At 49.1% G+C, this 23,015-nt stretch overlaps 1 protein-coding gene across 2 annotated transcripts; it reads right to left on the bottom strand.

Annotated features, from left to right (window-relative positions):
• Positions 1 to 1,383: 1,383 nt before the first annotated feature.
• GTPBP1 (GTP binding protein 1) lies at positions 1,384 to 22,094 on the bottom strand. Of its 2 annotated transcripts, XM_068142458.1 has the most exons (13): positions 21,866 to 22,094; positions 16,295 to 16,406; positions 13,354 to 13,534; positions 12,044 to 12,392; positions 11,466 to 11,589; positions 9,100 to 9,214; positions 8,518 to 8,662; positions 8,206 to 8,388; positions 6,756 to 6,891; positions 5,402 to 5,580; positions 4,348 to 4,545; positions 4,038 to 4,079; positions 1,384 to 3,611 (listed from the first exon to the last, which is right to left on the bottom strand). In XM_068142458.1, exons 1-13 carry the CDS (start codon positions 22,055 to 22,057, stop codon positions 3,519 to 3,521), a joined length of 2,049 nt encoding a protein of 682 aa, XP_067998559.1. In that variant the 5' UTR covers positions 22,058 to 22,094; the 3' UTR covers positions 1,384 to 3,518. The 2 variants fall into 2 exon arrangements, with proteins under 2 accessions (XP_067998559.1, XP_067998560.1); XM_068142459.1 differs by lacking the exon at positions 4,038 to 4,079.
• Positions 22,095 to 23,015: the final 921 nt, after the last annotated feature.

Below are 23,015 nucleotides of genomic sequence, written 5' to 3'. Positions count from 1 at the left end.
GGGAATTTGTGCCCTTCCCCAGGGAACAGTGCTGGTTTTCAGAGGTCTCACCATGCTGACTGTGTGAGGGTCCCTGGAAAGGCATACTGGTGTGGCTGCTCAGTCTCCAAATTCTGCATCAGTGCCAGGCTGCACCCCAAGGTGCTCAGCCAGCTGCCTCTTGCCAGGCAGCAGCTTGCACTGTTTCTGCAGAGCTTTCCTGAGCTGCAAAGAGGACACAAAACTGCTGCTTCAGCACGTGTCTCTCTGCCTAGGGGTATTTAATCCTCGTGCTGATGCAGAAGATGAGCCTGGTGAGGCAGGAGAAATGTGAAACAGCTGTTGGAGCAGATTTCCTTTATTTACTTCATTTCCCTCCTCTAGTCTCCCTCCTTCTAGGTTTGCCCTAAAAGTGTTATGAATTAGCCCTGCAGAAGCAGATGGTTACAGGCAGGAGATGAGTTTGGTTTTGATGCTGTAGCCTGTTGCAAATGCTGCACTGTTTTGTTCATTTTATTTTTTAATCAACAGATTGTAATTTATGCCTATGCAAGAAAAAAAAAAAAAAAAGGAAAAAAGACCAAGACAAATAAAACATCAAAACTGCTCTGAGTGTTCTGAGTGCTGTGCAAGTCAATTTTTCTGGTGAGAATCATGCAGAGCTAGTAGCTATTCTTGTAGCTCTTATTCTGTGTATTCTCATGGTCAATCCTTCTTTTCCAGCTTGACATCCTAACTCCAGGGGTAGCAGTTTTCACCTTGTCCTTGAGCAGGCTCTGGACTACAGAAACTGCTTGGAGCAATGACTAAAGGAAGACTTACTGTGATAAAGTCCCTGGGACTCTGTTCACAGGGAAGTCTGTGGTAGACCACAGCTGTAACCTTCAAGCCATCTCTGGGCATCTGTTCATCCTGTCTTACCCCAGGCAAGAGCAGAGCCTGTCTTGGCCTCAAGGTGTAGCACAGATCAACCAAGAAGGCAGGAAAAGACCCACTGCAAGCCCTGGAAAGTCCCAGTCTATTTACAGAAACAGATGAGGTCAAATTGCTGCAAGGGCCTGAGGAGCACAAATTGATGCAGGCAGCAGAAGCGCTGTGCTAAAACTGCATCCCTCTAGCAACGTGTCTCTGACAGAGCTGGCCCCCAGTGCTTTGCTGTAGCCTCTCCACACACATACACATCTTGCAGAGCTGACACTGCAAGCAGACTCATTTTACCACTGCTGCTGGGAAGCACTGAATCTTATGCAGAGTAAAAGCTCTCAGGGCTGTGTGGAGGCTCAGCAGCAGCTCCCCTCCGTGGCATGCCCTCCCCTGCCAAAGCTGCTTGGCCTGCCTTGTGGTGTTCAAGGGGCAAGCACTCTTTTGGGTGGTTTTGAGGGACAAAAAAGCACCAGGACCTACTTTTAACTTGGAACAAACTTTTTTAAAATTTATTTTATAGATCACACCAGCCTGAGTGATCTTTGAATGCTGGTCACAAAAGAGAGATCACACCACCTCTGTGCACAAACTGAAGTAACCCCTCTTACAGTCATGGCAGTCTCCTTCATTTGGAGCACAAGGAATGGAGAAAGAGAAAACCGCCTGGAGCCTCCTGCTCCCCTTGGAAGTAGAGGGCAGTGAAATCAGATGCAGTTTGATGCTGCTACAGGGCCAGAAGACAAACCAAACCAGGCCCTCCAGCCTTGCTTAGCCACACTTCACATCCCTCACAATGAGGGTGCTATTAGTGTTGTAGCCGCCTATGGTTCCTCCCTTGCCAGGAGAGTGCTGGTATTTAGGCACAGAGCTTGGAAAGGACTCTCTGACCTCCCTTTCCACCCATGTGCTGGCCACTTGCAGTCTCTGAGGCAGTGGATCCTTGTCTCCAAGCCATGTTCCTCACCTCTCCCATGCTGCTTAATGTTCTTGGAGTGCTGGTGCCAGTGGTGGGAGATGTGCTCTGCCAGCCCGAGCCTGCTCTCCTCAGCTTGAAAGCCTACCTCGGATCACAAGGTGAACTGGAATGAACTCCACACAAGTGCCACAGCATGAGAAATGGAAACACCCTGCTAAGGAGGTACAGAAACTCTCCCTACAATTAAAAGAAAAGTCCTTCGCTGGAGGAGGAAGCCCTCAGAAATCCAGACTGACCGCACCTGCTGGGGAAAGCAAAGACTTCCTGAGGATGCCGCCTCCTCCTCCCTTAGAGTGCTACCATACTCCCAACAGCTTGTGACAAACCAGTAGAGGAGAACTCCCATCTTTGTGGGAGCCAGGTGAAGAGGCAGGGTTAGAAGAGATCAAAATAAGCAGGAAACTGATCACTTGCACAACCCAGGGGTAAAAAACATTGTAACAATAAAGTTCATAGACCGCCCTTGCAGGGCCTCCCTGGAGAAGCCAGTATTTGTCATTAAAAGAAAACAACTGAAGTCAGAAAAACTACCACATGCTTCCCAACCTGAAAGTACTGCTGGAGGTTTGGTACCAATCCATCATTGTCCTCTTCGGCCACGGGGGTACAAGACAAATCCTACCTCCGCCAGGGTGAGGTTGGGCCAGCCAGTTCCAGAAAAGAGCTGGAAAATCTTGGAGTAAACTAAATCAAGTCACATTTGCTGGTGTCTCTGTTACCACTTGTGATCTCTGTCCATCGAGGTGAGAAGGCTTTCTCTGGCTGAAGGCATGGACCAAGTGCTCCTGCACTATATGCTTAATGCTGTCAATTGAGCTGCCACAGCCTTGGGAGGCAGCAAGATTTGCTCCGGTGTGCTCTGAACGAGCAACAGGAGAAGCAACATGATGGGGAGGGGAACAGAATTAACAAATGATTGCCTGTTTCATTCTGTCTCTAAAACCTTAAGTGCTATCAACATACTTGAGAAGGATATTTAGTATAGGATGCCTCAACATCAAGAACTGCTTTCCAGATTGCTTCTCGCTTAGATCTCCAACTACTGAACTTTCTTACCGCCTCCTCCACGCTTCAGTCATTGCAACATTAAATTAAACTCACACAGAAATAGTTTAAGATGGAGGGAATCCAGAAATGTATCTGGCATGAGCCACCAGGGCAAGGAAATGATGCCCTATGGAGCCATCCCAAGTAATGAGTTTGAGCCTTTGCAAGTCTGAAATTTCAGGCATTTGATAAGCCCTGGATGTGAGACAGCACACAGGAGAGCAGCAAGTCCTGTGGACAGGCTGGGGTGAGGGAGGAGGGAGGCAGCTAACTGGCTCTTCTCAGTTCTACCCAGACTCTCATCTTCATGCACACAAAATAGAATAAAAACTAATAAGAATAAAAACTAAGCCCATAATGTACAAAAATGTTGTTGACAGGGGGAGCAGGAAGGTGTCAGTTGCTCAGTTCTCTGTGTCATCACCTTCGTTAGCTTATAAATTATGCTCCTCTCCATCGCTTCCTTCGGGGAGGAGAGACGATTCTTCTGCAGCCAATCAGCTGGGATGGGTTTTGGTTCAAGCTGCTCTGGATCTTTTGGATAAGAAATGAAGGGAAAGGGAGGAATTCCTCTGCAGGAGGAGTAAGAAATTCAGCAGCCACTGGCAGGAGTCACACAGGCTCCCTGAGATTTCACTTTATGCCGCTGACCCCCACGTCTCCGGCCTCCTCCTCCAACTTTGGACTGAAAAACAAGAAGAGACACTTCAGTGTGCAGCCACCTCTGAATCCAGAGCATCAGCACAACAGCAGCTCAGATGGATCACACACACATTCAGACAGCAGGAGTGACTGACCAGCTTCCTACCAATGCAGGAAGGAGGTAAGGCAGGCAGACACACCATGAAGGAAAGAGAAGAGACAGCTACACCATGAAGTTCAGGCCTTCAAGCCGGGGCAGGACCTGCTTTCCCAGTGTTCTGAATACCTCACTCCCACAGGAGTCAGCAGGTGCCATGAGGCTCAACATCTGGGAAATCAAGGCCTCAGGCTCCCTTGGCTTGCAGAACAGGAGAGCCCCACTGCCCCCCTACCAGGGCTCTCCTCCTAACCTGACTGTTCCCAGCCTCAGGCCAGCAAGCCCCCATTCTCTTTTAAAGCAGCCAAATACCTTATTGCCCTCACGGCTGTGGGGCTCTTCATCCAGCGCAGGCTGAGGGGAAGCAGCAAAGAGAGAGAGGCAGAGGTAAGCAAGAACAAAACCAACAGAGACTCTCAGGGGGAGGGATGAAACAAAGAGCAAGCTGGGAGTATTAGTTACAACCACAGTGACACTGCAAGAAGACAAGGAGGAGATGTGGGATCAGTAAGAAGCCACAGGAATATGCAAAGGGAGAGAATCCCTGTCAGCCAGCCCTCCTTCAGCAGCCAGCCTTGCTCCAGAGAACAGCTAGGACAGACATGCTGTTTTCCTCACTTACCAATGGTTGTAGGGCAGTAGGTGTCAGTGGGACTGCAGATGTTGAGGGGGCTTCATCACCAACTGGTGGGCCTCCAGCTGCTGTCCCAGCTGGGGGAACACCATCCTCTCGTTTCGTAACAGCTCCCTTCTTGGTCGACTGCATCTTGATCTGCTGTGGCTTGGAGTTCATTGGTGAGTTATTGGTGGTCTGGAGTAACTGCAAATTACAAAGGGAGCAGCCAAAATCAGCATTAGAACAGCTAGGCCAATCTGGCAAGGTTCAGTGCTGCTTTTTCACCAAAAAGCTTTGAGGGAATTGATACCAACAGCCGTTGGGAGAAGAATGCAGCAGCAGCTGTTCAAAGAAACCACAGAATACATCTGCCTGGAAAAGACCCCAAGGATCATCCAGTCCAACTCTTGACCCAGCACTGAAGGGTCAACACTAAACCACGTCCACGGGCTGCTTAAACACCTCCAGGGATGGTGACTCCACCTCTGCCCTGGGCAGACCATTCCAATGTTTGATAACCCTCTCTGTGCAGAAATGTTTCCTAGCATCCAGCCTGAACCTGGTGCAGCTTGAAACCATTTCCTCTAGTCCTGTCACCTGACACCAAGAAGAAGAGGCTGGCCCCCTCCTTGCTCCAACTTCAGGTAGTCGTAGAGAGCAATGAGGTCTCCCCTCAGCTTCCTCTTCTCCAGACGAGAATCTAGGCCCCTGAGCTGTTCCCCCTCACAGGGTGGAAAGGGCCACTCAGCTGAGGTGACACATAGCCCTCCTCGGTATGACTCAAAGGGACCAGTTATAAGCTGTGAGAAAGAGACCAAGTCATAAGAACCAGAGGCCTCTGGCTCACTCCTCACCTTGGCACTCCCTCACCCATACCAGCTAAAGACCCCAGCACACCACAAACACGCTGTCCGTCCAGCAGCCGCGGCAGGGCTGACATTTGTGGCTGAAGGCTGGTCTCTGCCCTCAAATTCTCCAGAGCCGTCCGGATTTCCCTGCCAGCTTCTCAGTGCCAGAAGGAGCCAAGGGGCAGAACCCAGCGGAACTCCGCAGCCTTTACCTTGGTGATGGTACCCACGGCCTTGGTGCGGCCCTCCCGGAAGACCAGGCGCTGGTCTATGTGCAGGTACTCCGGGGTCTTGATGAAGCGGAAGTGCACCGTGGCCTTGTCCCCCGTCCGCAGGCAGTCCTTGTCCATGCTGAGGATCGTGGCCGTCTGGCGGATGCTGCCGCAGTGCACTGCGAATGGTAACGTACCAAGGGCCTTCAACCACCTGTGCAGGTGGTGGAGCAAGCTCCAGACAGGCAGCCCAGCAGCTCAGCAGCTCTTGCTACCCTACAGCTAACAGCGCCGGGTTTGGAATGCAGAGATCCGCTGTGGGCCACAGACGATGTAGGTCACACAGCTGAGCTCCTGCAGTCCCCAACAACAAATTACACACAAGCCACCGAAGCTGCCTTGGAACAGAGACTTTCTTGAGGCACTCTCACCAGAATCCTACATGCCAAGCAGCCAGGCTAGAGGGTGGACCTACAACGAGTCTTTCAGTCAGCATCTGAGGCTGAAGAACCTTTGCACCACAAAAATCTGGCTGAGGCAGGCTCCAAGTACACTCAGAGTCACAAATCTCCTTCTAACCTACATTCTTCACAGAATCACAGAATTGTCAGAGTTGGAAGGGAGCTCAGGAATCATCCAGTTCCAACCCCTTGCCATGGGCAGGGACACCTCACACTAGATCAGGTTGCCCAGTGCCCCATCCAGCCTGGCCTTCAAAACTTCCAGGGATGGAGCTCCTACCACCTCCCTGGGGAACCTGTTCCAGTGTCTCACCACCCTCATGGGGAAGAACTTTTTTCTAACACCTGAATCTACCCACTTCTAGTTTTGCTCCATTCCCCCTAGTCCTATCATTACCTGACACCCTAAAATGTCCCTCAACAGCTTTCTTGTAGGCCCCCTTAAGATACTGGAAGGCCACAATAAGGTCTCCTCAGAGCCTTCCCTTCTCCAGACTGAACAGCCCCAACTCTCTCCATCTGTCCCCATAGGAGAGGTGCTTCAGCCTCTGATCATCCTCATGGCCCTTCTCTTATCTTTCCTGTAATAGGGGCTCCAGAACTGGATGCAGTACTCTAGGTGGGGTCTCCCCAAAGTGAAGTAGAGGGGAAGAATCACCTCCCGCTTCTCATGATGCAACCGAGGATATAATTTGCTTTCTGGGCTGCAAGTGCACACAGACTTCACTGCTCTCCTCTGTCAGCTCCCTCCCCTCCCTCTAATGCATTGCAGGGAAAGGTCAAAACAGGCACTATGGCTTACACTCAGGCTGATGAAGCCATCAGAAGAAAAACGATCTGTCTGGAGCTGATACCGCCGGGAAACAAAGACGAGACAACATTCAGACACATACCCATGGCCTGATACCGTGGGCTGATGGTGGTGGGGTGATGGAGCACCAGAATTTCAGCTTCAAACTCCCACGATGCTTGTGGATTCAGGCGGGGTGAGACCATTACCATGCCCTTCCTGATGGAAGAACGCTTGATCTGGAAAGCAGAGATGAAAAACCTTAGTGCGATTCTCCAGGGAAGAAATCTGCTTCTCTGGCTGCCTGCATCCAGGAGGATCCTAAGGGATTGCACAGGTATTAGCTGCTGCTCACCAAAAGGCAAGGCCAGAGCTGCTCAGCAGTATGTAACAACTTTATGCAAAGGTTGCAAAAATCAAGTTCAGCTGAGGTCTCCAAGGAAGCTTTAGCTGTGGAGCTGAGAATGCTGGATACTGGCAAAGAAGTTTTAATTCACTGATCCTTTGAAAGCAAAGCACATCCTGGGTGCACACTACCCAAGCAGATCACAGGATGTTAGGGGTTGGAAGGGACCTCTAAAGATCATTGAGTCCAACCCCCCTGTCAGAGCAGGATCATAGAATCTACCACAGGTCACACAGGAATGCATCCAGATGGGTCTTGAAAGTCTCCAGAGAAGGAGACTCCACAACCTCTCTGGGCAGCCTGTTCCAGTGTGCTGTGACCCTCACAGTGAAGAAGTTCCTCCTCATGTTGAGGTGGAGCCCCCTGTGCTGTAGTTTATATCCACTGTCCCTTGTCCTATCACAGAGTGCAACTGAGCAGAGCCTGTCCCCTCCCTCTTGACACCCAGCCCTCAGATACTTATAAACATTTATTAAATCCCCTCTCAGTCTTCTCTTCTGCAGAATAAACAGCCCCAGGTCTCTCAGCCTCTCCTCATAGGGCAGTGCTCCAGTCCCTTCATCATCCTGGTAGCTCTCCCCTGGACTCTCTCCAGCAGATCCCTGTCCCTCTCAAACTGGGGAGCCCCAAACTGGATGCAATATTCCAGGTGAGGTCTTACCAGGGCAGAGTAGAGGAGAGAGAGAAGATCTCTGTTCACACAAAATTCTAAGACCAAGCACATGAAGTTTCATATAGCTTAAACTATATCCCCTTAAAATCAGTGCAGCTTCTATTGACAAAGTCCTTGCACCAGAGGAATTGCATTACATTTGGCTAATTTTCAAGCCTCTAATTAAGAAGTTGGTCCTACAAGTTGAAATGAAGATGCTAAATACCCTGCCTAGGTCACTAATGCAGTTGCAGCACAAGAAGAGACTTTGCTTGCAAGGTTTCTGTTTTGTTACACAACTCCAACACTGTTCCTCATTCCCTTGGGTCCCACCCCTGTCAGGTGGAGCAACCTGCAACCCCCAGAGGTTCCATGGGATTTTGATGCACTGTGAAATGAGGCAGCTAAGGTCTGCAGAAGCAATCTGATTGCAGAGAGCCCTCTAGAATCAGGAGGGTGGATCCTGCTGTGGGAATCTAGAGCAGATCACCTCACCTTCTTCAAAGCAAAGGAGGCAGTCTGGCCTCCCCGCACTTCTTTGACAGGCATTCTCTTGCGGTGGATGGACTTGACAGCGATAGGCAGGAAGTTGCCAAGGGGGTCTGGCCCCAGCAGCAGGGTGTCATTTAGCTTGATTAAGCCTCTCAGTGTTGTCCCAGACACAACTGTTCCTACACCCTATGCCAAAAAAGAAAAAAACCAAAACAGTAACTGAGGTTACTCCACCAGGCTATCAGGAGAGCTCTAGACCTTCCCTCTCTAGGGAAGATGTCTTCCTCGAGCTGAAAGAGGGAGCAGGGCGCTCACCGGGACAGAGTAGGTATCATCTATCTGGAACTCTGCTGGCTCTTCTTCCCTGTAGCTGGTCCGTGGAGACAAGAGGTTAAGAAACATCTTCAGCAAATCTAGGTTCTCCCCAGACACATTTGAAATCTGGAATATTGGGCACATCCTGTAACAGAAAATGGGTAAAAATGGAATTAGTTCACCTCCCTGCCTGGAATTCCAGGGAGGTGCAGGGAGACATCCAAAATCCTGAGACTGAATTCAATACACAGTACTAGGGAGAGCCTGGCAGTCAGACACACAACACTCCACGTTTGAAAACCTGCAACATTGCCTCTGCCTTCTATCAGGACTAGGTGTAAGGTTCCAGGACTGAAGGAAGCTGAACACCCTGCCATCTTCTGCAGACTGCCCAGAAGCAGCCTCTCATTTCTGTCAACACAAGCAGGCCAGTCTCAGAATCAACACATTCTCATGGAATCAACACATCACATGGAAGATGCAACCTTCACACACCTAGACAATGGGACTCTCTTTCTGAATCTTCTCACCCAGACTCCAAATAGGATTGAAAGAGAAACAACTCTCCTCTAGTCCCGTTACCTCTCTGAGCTGAAGTTGGAGGCTGTTACAATGACATCATCCTTGCTTTGAACCAGCACGGGAATCTTCCTGCACCCTGGGGACTTCAGCAGTCGCTGTAACAGCTTCAGGGTTTCTTAAAGGGTGAAATGAATATTGTTAGGGCAGCATCTCCTGTCTTTATAGATCACTTTTGTGAGGTCTCTCCCCAAAGGGAGACTGCTCTTGCCACTAACAGACAGAAGATGGCTAAAGGTGTACGAGTGAGACAGCGTTTGCTCCAGCCCTTCCATTTTGTGCCAGCTAGCCTGCTGCCAAGCAACACTATACACGGACACACATTGCACCTGCAAGGGCAATGCTGTGAAATAGACATTTTATAGCTGTCACTAAGCAGCTTTAAGCAGCTACAAGGTATTTCCTCTTCCTAGAAAGGATCTTTCATACTGAATTCAGTGAAAACCAGCAGCACTCAGGAACTGAAATATTTGAGCATACGTGACTTAGGAATCCATGCTGACCAAACAAACCTCAACACACTTTCCCTGGCAATCGACCTACACTGAAAGGTTAGAATCACAGAATTGTTTCAGTTGGAAAAGACCTTCAAAATCAAGTCCAACCATTGACCTAACATCACCATGGCCATTAACCCATGTCCTGAAGTGCCATGTCTAATGTTTTTAGAGCACTTCCAGGGATAGCGACTCCACCACCTCCCTGGGCAACCTATTCCAACACCTGGCAATCTTTTCAGTAGAGAAATTTTTCCTAATATTCTATCTAAAGCTCTCCTGGAGCAATTTGAAGCCATTTCCTCTCTATTATTTGATACTAGGGAGAAGAGACCAAGTCCCACCTCATAACAACCACCATTCAGGTAGCTGTAGAGAGCAATGAGGTCTCCCCTCACCCTCCCCTTCTCCAAGTTAGAGAAGAGGTAAAGATCACCAGCACAGACTAGGACAGTGCAGGTGGACCAGATACAGGAATAAGAATTTTGGGACAAAAGTAATGGCTCCCAACTTTGATCTTTTGCCTCCTTTTAATTTACTTCCTAAGCCTCCTATCTACCAGCCTGCAGGGGCATCACCTGATGCACTAACACCAGCCTCCTGAAAAATGCCTTACAATAAATGAGGGGAAAAGAGCAAGTTAATATGGGCTTAAAAGAGAAAACCCATTTCTATTCTGTAGCTGTCATCCAGTTAGATGCTTTTTGTGAACAAATGATTGCCTACAGCAAAATAATGTTTGGGATACAGAAACTCAAACCATCTAGCCATTCCATCTGCTGCTCTTCATACCTACACTCGAGCCAAATGTTGTGTCTATTTAATTTAACAGAACATGACACAAGAGTGGCCTTCTCCCAAGGGCAGCTCTCCTCTCCTCACCCCCAGCCAAACCTTCTCCTTCTTTCCCAGTTATTATCCTATGGTTTGGCCTTGCATTTATTTGCCAAGCATCTACTATAGAGATATTCAGATTACCTTCTGATCACATGTGTCTGTTCGCCTAAAATTTGGGCTTTTACCAATAAGGAACTAACCCCAGGCAGTACCAGAAGCATTCAGCTTCCCAATTCTTAGGACTGATAATCAATGAAATCACACATTGCCCCAATTAACCATGGCATGTTCCTGAAGGTGTGAGAAAGACATCAAGAGGATTTTAAGGATGAGTTAGACACAGCCTAAAAAATACCAAGCATAGGTTAAAGGGATGCTGCTGAGTTTAGAGGGGCTGCTTCAACTGCTGCTGAGCACAAAAGGTCACTAGCCCACACTGATCACTGCCATCTTCACAGCCATTCCTGCTTGTGTCTAGTCCAGTTATGCTACCATAGGCCACATGCAGAGCTGCTTTGAACCATGGTTTTTAAAGTGCTACTTGGTTGTTGAGACAGAGGAAGCAGCTGCTGTAGTTATGCCAACGCATCTGAAAAGTGCCCAGGTGAGCAGGATGTAAAAAGCAGCTGCCTCTTCACCTCATGGCTGCTGGAGACCAGGTCAGATCACAGCTTAAGATCATGCTCAAACTGTGGGCAAGGAGGAAAAAAGCCATTGAGAGAGCTTCCAGAATGTTCTTCCACGTTTAAGTAGCCAGAGAAAAGGCAAAGCCACAACTCCAGGCAGCTGTATGCTTTTCTCCTTGAGAGTCCACTTTTGGTTTGCCTGCCTGAGTCTCCCAAGTGAGGTAGCTTTAAAATGAGTGAACTGCCTGCAAAATGAGCAAGGGAAAAGGACATATTTCTGAGAGGTGTTTAATAAGATGCAGTCAAAACCAGGTAAAGCAGCTTTCCTCCAGCAGATATTCCTCAATGCAGAGGACAACAGCACATACAGAGGCAAGAAGCAGCCCTGGAATCAGCTTTTAGGACTCACCTTGCAGGATGTTAGCAGGGCACATGTCGATCTTGGTCACCACAACAAAGACAGGAACATTAAGTGCGAGCGCCAGGCCTAAGTGCTCCTTGGTCATTCCAACAATCCCAGCATTGCTGCCAACCTACAGCAGGGAAACAAGACACAGTGATGTAAACATGCCTCCTGCAGTGAGCTGAGTTACAGAGAACATCTTGTGTCAGATGCATAGTAGGCTGTGATTAGGGTGTAGACATGTCATTGGGACTGTGCAAGCAGACCCAGTTCATTTTGAATGTTGTTGGACAGACTAGGGACTCTTCACTCCTCAGCCTTAGCAAGGTGTTCTGAAATCTTACCATTTTCAAGAATCTTGCCTTCAAGAAGCTTGGGCCTGTCTGAAACTGACAGTACTGGGGTACTTGCCCCAGAGCCCTGGCTAGATGTCCACAGCAGCTGCTGTTCTCCACCCTCTGGGAGATGCTGCCTCCTTCCACAACCCCACACACAGGGACATTCCAACAAGAAAGAAATGGAGGCTGTTAAAGCTGTGAACAGCCCTGCTCCTGCTGGTGCTGTACATCTTTCTGGCTACCTACCATCAGCATGCAGAAGTCAGGCAGGTGGCCGGTCATGCCAAAGACGGTGGTTTTCAGGTACTTTTCATGACCAGCCAGGTCAATGAAAGTAATGACCTTGGTGGATTTCTCACATATCTTCGTCCATTCCAAGCTGCCCCCATGGCTGTCAGGCTTGTTGACCACATTGCCCTCACTGTCAAAGCCCAGGATGTCGTTGCCCACGCTGCTGGTGCGGCCTGACTCGATCTCGTGCTTGTGGCGGAAGAGCTTTTGCCGAGCAAAGCCTCGGCCATTGTCCAGTTCACCATGTGTCAAGACACCTAGCAAAGTGCTCTTTCCTGCATCCACATTGCCAACCACTGCTACCCTAGAGGGGAAAGGAGAAAGGAACCTGGTAAAATCTGATACCCATAGAAACAAACAAGCAATCAACGCCGCCCCCAACACCACTGTTCCAGTAAATAATCAGCTTTTCCTCCCTCACCCTCCAACAGAGATTAAAAAGTGTTAGACCTTTACAATCAGAGCAGAGATTCTTTCACCATTACTAGTTAATAGTGGAGATCCCAGACTCTGTGGAAGCCTGTGGAAATGTCACTGTGGAGTCCAGAACACAGTCAGCTGAAGCTGACATTACTTGTTGGCATACAGAGTAGCTCTCTACAATCCAACACAAATACTGTGTCAATTAAAAACAACAACATGAAATCCCAATACCTCTGCCTTTTTCATATCCCTCTTGTGGCAATAGCACAGATGCCAGGCAGGAGGGAGAGCACAGCAGAGGAAAAGCTCAAACAACAATGTAACATTTTAGGGGGAAATCCTTTCTCACAGCCATCTCCTTCCTTGTGGCTGTTGGCAAATCTGGGAAATCCATTCCATCCAGGTCTGGGCAGACACTCAAGTCATGTTATACAAACTATGATGTGTCCATTAAAATGTGACTTGAATCACCACAGTCCTGGAATAGAATTGAACCCTCAGTCAAAATACTCTGTTCCAGCAGCGTGCGTGTATGCACACACAGACACACACACACGTGACTGGGATTCCAGCCCACAAAAGCTCCCCAACCTGCCCAGCTGTCACCCAGACAGCCCCCAGCTAAACACAGGCAAATCTCCACACATTGTTTATTCACAGGAGAGACACCAGCAACAACAAAAAGGTGATCTCATCAGTAAGGAGTGGTCAAGCTCAGTTCCCTTTGTTGGGTAGCTACAACACCCAGACTCAAAGCAGCATCGCTGGCTCAGCATCACAGGCTGCTCACGTAGTAAAAATGCAGCAGGGCTGCTAGCCCTGTCTCCACCCTGGCTCCTCACCTGACCTCCAGGAAGTCGTTGTCACCCACACGTTTCCGAACGAGGTAGTCGCGCACCTTGCCCCCGGCCTCCTGGTGCTCCCGCAGGAGGATCACGTCTGCCTCGATCTGCTCTGCCATGCTCTTCAACGTGGCATAAGATGCTTCCATGTCTGCCTCGCTCAGACCATATTCAGTCCCATCTAGTATGATGTTGAGGAGACAAAGGACAGTCAGTGAGCACCACCTTGCCACAGCCAGCAGCAATGTCGTTCTAGAGGCGCTGGACTTTCACCCTGATCTGGGTTTGCAGGTGGGGTGGAGATGTCAGACATGTCAACAGAACAAGCACCCTTTGCTCGAAATAAAACAGGATGCTCTTCACTCTAAGCCTTTAAAGCACCACCTTTCACCCAGAGGAGTTTTACTCACAGTTTCTGCAAGCAAATGCTTAGGGATTGACAAGACAGACACATGTCCACCTAATTCCTTCACTTCACGTGCTGGAGGTACTCTGTGTGCAATTCCCTTCAGTCAGGTGAAACACCTCCTCTCTCGGTGCAGCCAAGGGAGAAGCAGTAACAAAAGGAATGCTCTGACTGTAATATTACCACAATTAACCAGTGAATGTGGGACCAATTTAAACAACCAGCCTGTTTTATGAAGCCACATCCCAAGTGCATATTTTCTGCAAGTCTGGCCTGTACAGCAAGTTCTTTAGTCCCCACGTACTCCAATTCAAACAATGTTTTTGGCATGTCTCACTAACTTCAGCCTGGCAGTTGAAGGAAAAGCTGACAGCACATGAGGCCAGAAAAAAAACCAAGGCAGCAGTGCTGCCTCTGAACAGTCCACCCAGGCAAACACCTGATGGTCAGAGCGAGCCAGTGGCAACTATCTAGACAGGTTTAAAGGCCTCCACAGCTTTCAGCTTCTCTCCTAACCCAGGTGCTGATTCAGATTTTGGGCCAGAATCCCTTCTGTGGGTGAAAAAAAAATCCAATGAACAAAGGTGGAGAGCCACACAGCACCTGGATGACCCAAGCTACTGCTGTGTATGCATGGCTGACTCATCAGCTGGTAAGCAGTAACTGCTGTTTGCATGAACTAATCAGCATTTTAACTACTGCACAGCTTTACAGCAAGTAAAGTTGCTGGGTGACTTCCAGCCCAGCTCATAAGCTGGTTGAGGACCTGTTGAGACAGTAGAGAAAACAAAAGCCACCCCATCTGGCATCTTGTGTAATAGAAGGAGGATGATAAGTAGGGGACAGAGGGTAAGAGCCAAGGGAGAAAGAGAAGAGTCACTCCTGGTGAAGGAATGAGTTTTCCGGCAGGTTTGACTTTTTTTTCCTCAGTCATCCAAGTTGGGCATCCATGATGATCAAAATCACACACACTCAGAGTGAACTAGAAGGACCAGCAGAGGCAGGGATAGCCAAGATAACTCTTTTTCTGCTGGCTATTGCTTCCAACTTACAGAAAAGGTCCTCATCTTCCTTGACTATGCAGCAATACAAACAAAAGGCTGAAGTTTAGCTCACAGTACCTCATTGCAACAGCCACCAGTTAACACTTGCAAAGGATATCCTACAAGAGAAAGCAGTTCCTAGCCTGATTAGTTAGATCTCCACTGCAGATGTGGTTATCCCAAACATCAAGGATTCAGACTACATGTGGGAAGCTCACTTGGAGACAAGACTGTTACCCCTATGACACTGGCTGCATAGCCACTGGCCATCTAATCCCAGATGGATTAGGTCTGGGATTAGATGGCTGTTTAGCAAGACACCAAGAACATGCAAAAAGCATGCAGTTCTCAAGTAATGCGTCTCTCTCCCTCCATTATCTCAATCAAGTCTGGCACTGATAACCATTTGATATCCAGCAGATACTCAATATATTTGAAACATGCCTTTAGCCTTACAATAGCCATAGACAGTTTCTTTTTGCATTTAGAAAATACATTTCCATTTGAGAGCAAGGCCATGTTAAGGAGTAGTCTACCAGCATCAGCTGCAAGTATTCAAACTGTGAAAAAGAACAAACACGTCATCTGTGCTAAGTGCTAAATTCTGCAAAGGGTTGTAGCCAGGAGGGGGTTGCTCTCTTCTCCCAGGCAATCAGCACCAGAACAAGAGGACACAGTCTCAAACTGTGCCGGGGGGGTTTAGGCTTGAGGTGAGGAGAAAGTTCTTCACAGAGAGAGCTGTTAGCCATTGGAATGTGCTGCCCAGGGAGGTGGTGGAGTCACCATCCCTAGAAGTGTTCAAGAGGGACTGGACATGGCACTTGGTGCCATGGTTTAGTAGTCATGAGGTCTTGGGTGACAGGTTGGACTTAATGATCTTTGAGGCCTTTTCCAACCTTATTGATTGATTCTATGATTCTATGAAATGACTGCAGTCACCTGCCCCTAAGTAATGTGGCAATAAAGGCCCTCATGCTTTGGACAGGGAAACCTTTCTCTCCGTAATACAGACATGCACTAACAAAGGAAGTCAGCAGCATATATTTTGGCTGCCTGCACTATCTCCAATACATTCCTGTGGGGCAAAAATATTGTTGTTTGCACTGGAGAAGTGAGCAAAATCAGACAGAACAAGACCTCCAGCAGACACTGAGGGTGTCTGTATTAAAGCTGTGGCTGTAACTCCAAATCCTCCTTCTTTTTCCGGACTGCCTAGACAACTTCTGCCTTATTTCCAAAAAAAATAGTCATTTGTATGACCTTACACAAAAGATGTGTCTAGCTCCACTAAGTCAGACAACTGCTGGGAGGAAAGAAATAAAAGAATCTGGCCCACATGATCTGCTATACTTCATGGAGGTTTCCAAGTTGTTCTGGAGAAGTACTACCTTCAGCAGCAGGCCAGTTGCATGAACTAGGTGTTTCTTATAATTGTAAAGGTGGGGTTTTTTGGTGGTGTGGGGTTTTTTTTCCCTGAGGAAGCAGTACTCACCTGATCCTTGGCCAATGACATAAATGGTCTCCCCACATCCCTCATCAATTCTCTCTGACATCTGCCGGAGCAAACTGTCATACTGCTCTGAAGTTGGGCTCACCATAACCAGCTGGAAAAAACCAAAGAAGATCAAATGTCCATTGGCAGGTGTCAAGCAAACAACTTCAAAAGCAGCTTCAGTTGTTAAGGACCATCAATCTGTGTGTTTTATTGAAAGAGAAGGGCTCTTCTTCAAGGACCACTGTCTGGTGGCGTGGTTTTTGTTGTGCTTTTTTTGTTTTGGCTTTTGTTGCTGCTTCCTTCCAAACCAGCTTCACTGAGGGCTTGTGACACTGCACAAAGTTATTTGCCTGAGCTCAGCGTTCATTTATGGTGGAAGACAAACTTCAAAGCAAGGAAGAACACCAAGCATGTTATTTTGAAGTAAGCAGTGTTTAAAAGCCACATTTGAGTGAACATCCCACTGCTGCTTCTGTGTAATATGTTTCTATGCAAAGAAAACAGAAATGGGAGAAGATATTTTCTCCAAAGACATTCCTTAGCTGGGTACTCATCTCTGCTGCACAGAATGCTGCTGCTCACCCAAAGCATGACAGGACAGCCAGAGGAAGCCAGCCAGAGCTCACTGCAGAGCACATCTAGGCACCAAAACCTAGAACATCTCCATAAATCTTTCACATACTTAGCTCCCCTTTTGTTCTTTAAGGGAGCAGAGGGGGAGAAGAGAACAAGAACATGCATTATTTTCAAACTCCTAGCAGAACTTTAGGTATTTTATACTACAGTGCTGAGAGACAGGCATAGAAAGCAGTCTGTATGAGCCTACTTGGACATTTCACCACTGAAGAGCTGCACTTCTGCAAGTCAGCAGCTCCATTATCAACAAGCATTTATTGCAACAACCACGACTTCTTTTGCCTTTGCCTGCACAGACATCAAGAGAAAGAAGTGGACAGAAATGGAGAGGAAAATGAGGACAAGAAGACAGTGCTTCAGGAAGGAGTATTCTTTGAAGACAGTGATATAGCACCATTGTAGGCAAACACCTGCATCTCTCAGGCAGTACAGCTGATGAGGCTCACACAGAATGGCCATACTGCTGCTGTGGTAGACCAATGATACCTTCATCAACAATTCATGACCAACTGGCTATCTGTTCTCTAGCTGTCTCCACAGTTACAAATCTGCTGGGGGCTGAGCACCCTGATACAACACTTCAATCACTACCTGTTGTGACTGGGATAAGCATTTCTGTTCCAAGGGCACTTTTGGTAAAAGTCATAAATGCTATCACCTACCAACAGCCCCGTGAGCAGGCATGCCTGTGCCACAATATGACACTCCATGAAATCCATGCTTCCACTAGCTATCCTCACATAGGTGTTCCACAATCATGCCCAGAAAGACATACTGCCCTTCACTATGCAAAAAGGATAGTCTGAGATCTGTGCTGGATTTGCTTAAACATGCAGCTTACAGCAGTTCAAGCATGGCAAACATTCCCTATCAACACAGCCAGACCCACTAGCACAATGTGTATTCAGGAAGCAACTACCTTTACTACCTACTACTATGTAGCTAATGAAGACCTTTATTAGAAATCTAGAGTGTAAGGGAACCCCAAATCCCATAAACTATGCTTAAGCAGCTTTCAAACCTATAGCAATGCATGCATTTGGAAAACTGAAGCACATACAGCAAGTGTTGGTTAGAAGGTTTAAGGCAGCCAAAGCAATGATTTCCCCAAATGTTAAGGGTCACAAAGAGCACATCTGCAAGGGCCAGACAGCTGCAAGAGAGACAATCACCTTCATGTGCCTCTTTCAGGGACATGCCCTACCTAAGCCTTTAAACTACATGGCACGGGTAGCAAAAGCACTCTGATCTGGAAGGCCACAGTCTTCCTACTGCATACTACAAAGGACTGAGTCTTGTCTTTATTTGCCATTCTTTCGGATTTGTTTTCTTCTTCAAGGAAACCACTGGATCTAAAGGCACTTAGAGGGAAATCAGCAGCTGTTCTGAGGCTTCATGTGTGCTGATGTGTGGGGCTTGTCTTGCCCAGCAAGCACTTTCTGGAATTCCTGGAAGCACAGCAGTCAAGCTCACTGTTCAGGTGAGGGCACTGGTGCTGGTCAGGGACTATTAAGCAGGCTCCCATACACACACACATCAATGTGGGCCACCGCTGTAGAGGCACACTAACTTCAGTTTCTGCAAGTCTCATCACCAGCTTCATTTTCCTGTGAGTTCAAATGCTTCAGCAGTGTGAGTGGGCAGGGTGCTGTCTAAAGTACACCTCAGATGCACAGCTCGCTGTAGCCTTTCTTCGTGGTGTCAGGTAGGAGTGCTGGGGGCTCAAACAGTGTGGTATCCACACACATCTGCTCAAAGTACTGTTCACCCACCATGCTGCTTTCACTGCCATGCAAAGGTCTGCTGAAGGGTATTCCAGACTGCCTCCAAAGCCTACCCTGGGGCCAGTGAAGTTTACAGCTGCCATAGTGGGATGTCAAGAGAAGGAGATACAGAACAAAGAGAATCCTTCATGGATCACACCTTCCAAAGCGGCTCAGCATTGCTAATGGCTGCTTCTCTAGTTCTGCAGTTTCCTAGGTCACTCTAACACTTTACTTGCTGTTTTGAAGATCTCTTCAGCCAGCCTCCTGGACAGAGGGAGTCTGTTCTTTGCCATCTCCTGGGTGGGTGAGAGGCCCTCCATCCTGTTTTTGCTTTTCACCTTTGAGCAGTCCCCTCCACGCTTGCACTCTGTATTTGGGCTTTTCAGAGTTTTCATGAAATAAAACATTTCACTTTTCTTCCTTCCACCTTGCCAGGCACTGAGCAGTTAACAGGAGTCACAATGGGTCTAGAAACCTCAGAATTCCTATAGAGAAAAAAAAAAGTAACAACCAGTTATTGGTTTAGTCTCATGACAGCAGAAGGAAACACATCTCACAAGTTCCAGATGCCATCTCTGAAATTGCTTCCCAATCTCAGGGCAGAAGCAGCTTTTCCCACATTTCCCCTGATCAGTTTTGGGATTAACACACACCAAAGGTGGTTAATGGCTACAGCTGTCTGAGCTTACTCCAGAGGAATATGTTGGACTGCACCATTCTGCACTACCCAGCAGCCAGAAAGAGGCCATAATGTTAATTAACAGCAATTGCAAGACACCAGCGAGCTTGAGCTCAGGTTACATCTGCACTACTACAGGCAGTGCTTAAAAGAGAAGCATCCCATGTTCATGAGGTGCACAAACTATCAAGACTAAAGGCAAACCAAATATTATGTGGAAGGTAGTGCTGCTTTCTTGGAATAACACAGCTTCACAATTGGCATGGCTGGAAAGCCACTGGGGGAAAGGCACCTTCTGTAATGTCACATTTTGCTCTTTATTTCCTGTGGACACACATAGCTCAAGTGCTATTCATCTGCTGTTGTCAATGTAAGTAGCAGCTTCACTAACAACCTTGTGTGATATGGTTCTGACCTGAAAGGTGATTACTGCTGCAGTGTCTCAGCACCAAAGAGAAAACAAACACCCATCAAGATTGACATTGATAATGAATTTGTGCTGATGAATGGAACTGTTTGCCTGACCAGCAGACAATGTGCACTTGATAACTCAATCCCAAAGTGCTCCTTCCTAAAAAAGGGCACACCTCACAGTGAACACACTGGAGGAGGACTGGGAGAAAAGTATGTAACACATCAAGGGGGGTAGGTCAGACCTGGACAGAAGCAGCCACTAGCAAACAAATTAACTGGAGTGGGAATCACCATTTCAAGCAGGAATTGGAAGGCAGCAATTCAACTGGGAAGACATCAAAAATGGGGGTGTTTGGGTGGGGCAATTCTGCATTCTGACACATAGTAAGAGACTAACTTGAAGAGATGGGACAGAGCTCATAGTCTCAGCACCCATGCAAGATGGGGATGAATGAAAGGTCTAGGAAAAAGACAGCAGGTGTACACTGCTGTATGGAAAAGTAACTTGTAATAAAGGTCAAAATAAAACTTACCTATTGCCTCCTCAGTGCCTGCAGATTTCTAGGAATGGGAGACAGGCTGGCATCACAAATGGAGGTTGTAGGAGAAAAGCACTCCTCTTTCTTCATCAGACTTTTGGCCAGATTCTTGGCTGTGAAGAATCAGTGACACAGCCCTCAGTGCCCTCCTGGGCCCTCTTCCACAGCAGCCACATCCAAGACAAAGCACAGATCGATATTGGCATCCTGTATCAAAATCTGCTCCAGCTCATTAAGGCATGAGCAGGTGGCTCAATAAATACTGTGGCTTTGATTTCTGCTTTTTACTGTAAGACATCTTCACAACATTTGCTTGAATACAGTTACCACATTGTGAAATATCTGGTCATTCCCTCAAAAAGAAACACTTCTGCGTTCACACAACACAATTCCTCTCTCTCCATTTCTCCACAAAGGGCGAGAAAAATCCATGACTTTGGAAAAATTCCAGCTGGAAGCATGATGAGGAAGGACTTCAGGAAAAAAATAAAAGGAGGAAACACCAGCTATGCTGACTGCTGGATCACATAATGGCAAGTGGATCAAATCACATTGACAGGAGACTTCAGAGTGGGAGATGGCATCACAATTCATCAAACTCTTGGCAGCAAAAGAGATCAGTCAATCGAGGGGAAAAAGGAGACCGTGCAGAAAGGCAGCTGATGCAGTCTGTGGCAGGCCCTGGTGTCCACATATTACAATGAACCTCCCTGAAAGGTGGAAGTGTGAACGGATTCTGACAGAAGACCATCACACAGCTGTCACTTGGACTCTAGAAAGAAACTGCACAAGGTCAACAGACCTTCTTGTGTTGACTTAACTCCAGCTCGCAAGAGCAAGGCACCCTTGTTGCTGAGCCCTTGTGCTCAAAAGTTACGAGCTCTGACTTGCTTTCGAGATTGTGAAGGAAGCCCCAGAACCAGTACAACTGGCAGCAGAGATAACTACGGAGAACCAGCGCTGAGGAAAAACGTGAGACGTGAGACGTTAAAGCAGCTGTCAGTTTCAAACCCTGCGCTTGCTGAGCGGATGCAACACCCGCTGCAGGCGCTTCCCCGAGGAGTCAAAGAGGAGAAGGAGCAGGACGGACAAGCCTGTCAGCACCCTCCTGTCCCGGCCAGGACACAGCTCTCTCGCAGCTCTTCGTAGCTCAACTTTACTGCACTTCTCCCGGCCGCCTCCCGACGACACGGCGGGCTCTGCCACCCGGCCCTCCGCCTCCGGCCGGGTGATGTTGGGGCTGGAGCGACCCAGCTCCAGCCCATGGAGGAGCTCCGGGGTGACGTCCCCCTACCCTGCCAGAGGCAAGTGTCGTCCCCCCCCCCAGCCCCTCGATCTTCTGAGGTGAGGGGAGCAGCTGTGGCTGTCGAGCTGGCCCTAGCTGTCGGGTCGGGCCGGCCCTGGCTGACGAGCCACCCCGCTCCAGCAGGGCCAGGGGGCATCCTCACGGGCAAGGCGGCAGCCAGGGAAAGGGCGACATGGGGCCCGGCGGGATGATGGCGCTCGCCACCGCCCGCCCCCCTGCCGGGCCTACCTTACTGGTGAGGTCGATCTCGGGCTCGCCGTTGAGCGCCTCGCCGTCCTCTGTGTCGAAAGCGGCACGGAGGGGACAGGCAGCCGCCGCTATGCGAGGCCCCCCGCCCGGGGAGCCGGGCTCCGGAGCGAACATACAAGCCGGCACCGGTGAGCCCCCCATCGGGGATCGACTCCGTTCCGCCGCCGCCATCTTCCCTGTCCCGGCCCTCCTCCTCCTTCTCCTCCTCCTGTCCCGGCCCTCCCCTGCCCGTGCCCGCCCCTCCGCCCCGGGAGGCGCGGCGGCCCTGCCCCCGGCCCGCCAAGGCAGAGCAAACCAATCACCGGCGAGGAACGGGGCTATTATCCGGTGGCCATGACGACGGAGGGCCGGGCGGTTGTTATTCATGAGGGAAGGACACACCCCCACGGAGCGCGCGAAGCCAATGGGAAAACCGCTGCCAGCTCGGCTTGTTTTCTATAAATATACACACAACGGAGTCCGCTCGACGTGTCCCGTGCCTCCCACCCAATAGAAGACCTGGCCCTCCTGACAAACAGCCCGAAAGACCAATCGAATAAGAAGATTTGAGCGACTGGGAGGGACTAAACAACTGTCAAGATGAGCGGGACCCTTCCTGGTGGGTGGGTACTCTCTCAAGCTAGCCAATGAGAAGCAGAGATGTTTTCACGGACAGTTTTGTAAGCCAATAGAACGGGGAGAAAGCTCTCCCTGTCTGTATCCAAAACGCGGGCCTGGCTGTTCGGCCCCGGGCGCTCCGCTGAGGTGGCGGTTCCCGGCAGCTCTTACTCCTTGCACAGGAGGCCGTCAGCTGCCGGGATGGGTCAGCGGTCGACAAAAGGACCAGCCAGTCGCTGCACAAACGGGAACAGCCGCGCCCACCCCCTCATGCCCTGGGCTCCTGACAGAAATCCCCTCTGCGGCCCCGGCTACCTGCCGGGCGAGCCCGCGATGTTCGGACTGTAAGGGGCGGGACGCCAGCGCCAAAAGGAGAAAATCCCGCCCACTGCGGGGTTTGGCGGGCTGGCAGGTAACCCAGAAGCAGCAGGCAGGCGGCAGGGAAGCTGTCCGACCTGCTCCTCCACCGGGCCAGCCATCCGCTCAACTGCCACAAGCTCTAGCTTGGCCCAGAGCGAAGTCGGAGAATATT

This window comes from Melanerpes formicivorus, unplaced genomic scaffold (assembly GCF_026170545.1).
Source record: "Melanerpes formicivorus ecotype bairdi unplaced genomic scaffold, bMelFor1.0.p_v2 SCAF_8, whole genome shotgun sequence".
Classification (NCBI taxonomy): domain Eukaryota; kingdom Metazoa; phylum Chordata; class Aves; order Piciformes; family Picidae; genus Melanerpes; species Melanerpes formicivorus.
The sequence above is the reverse complement of the archived record's forward strand: the minus strand, read 5'-3'. Positions and strand labels throughout refer to the sequence as shown.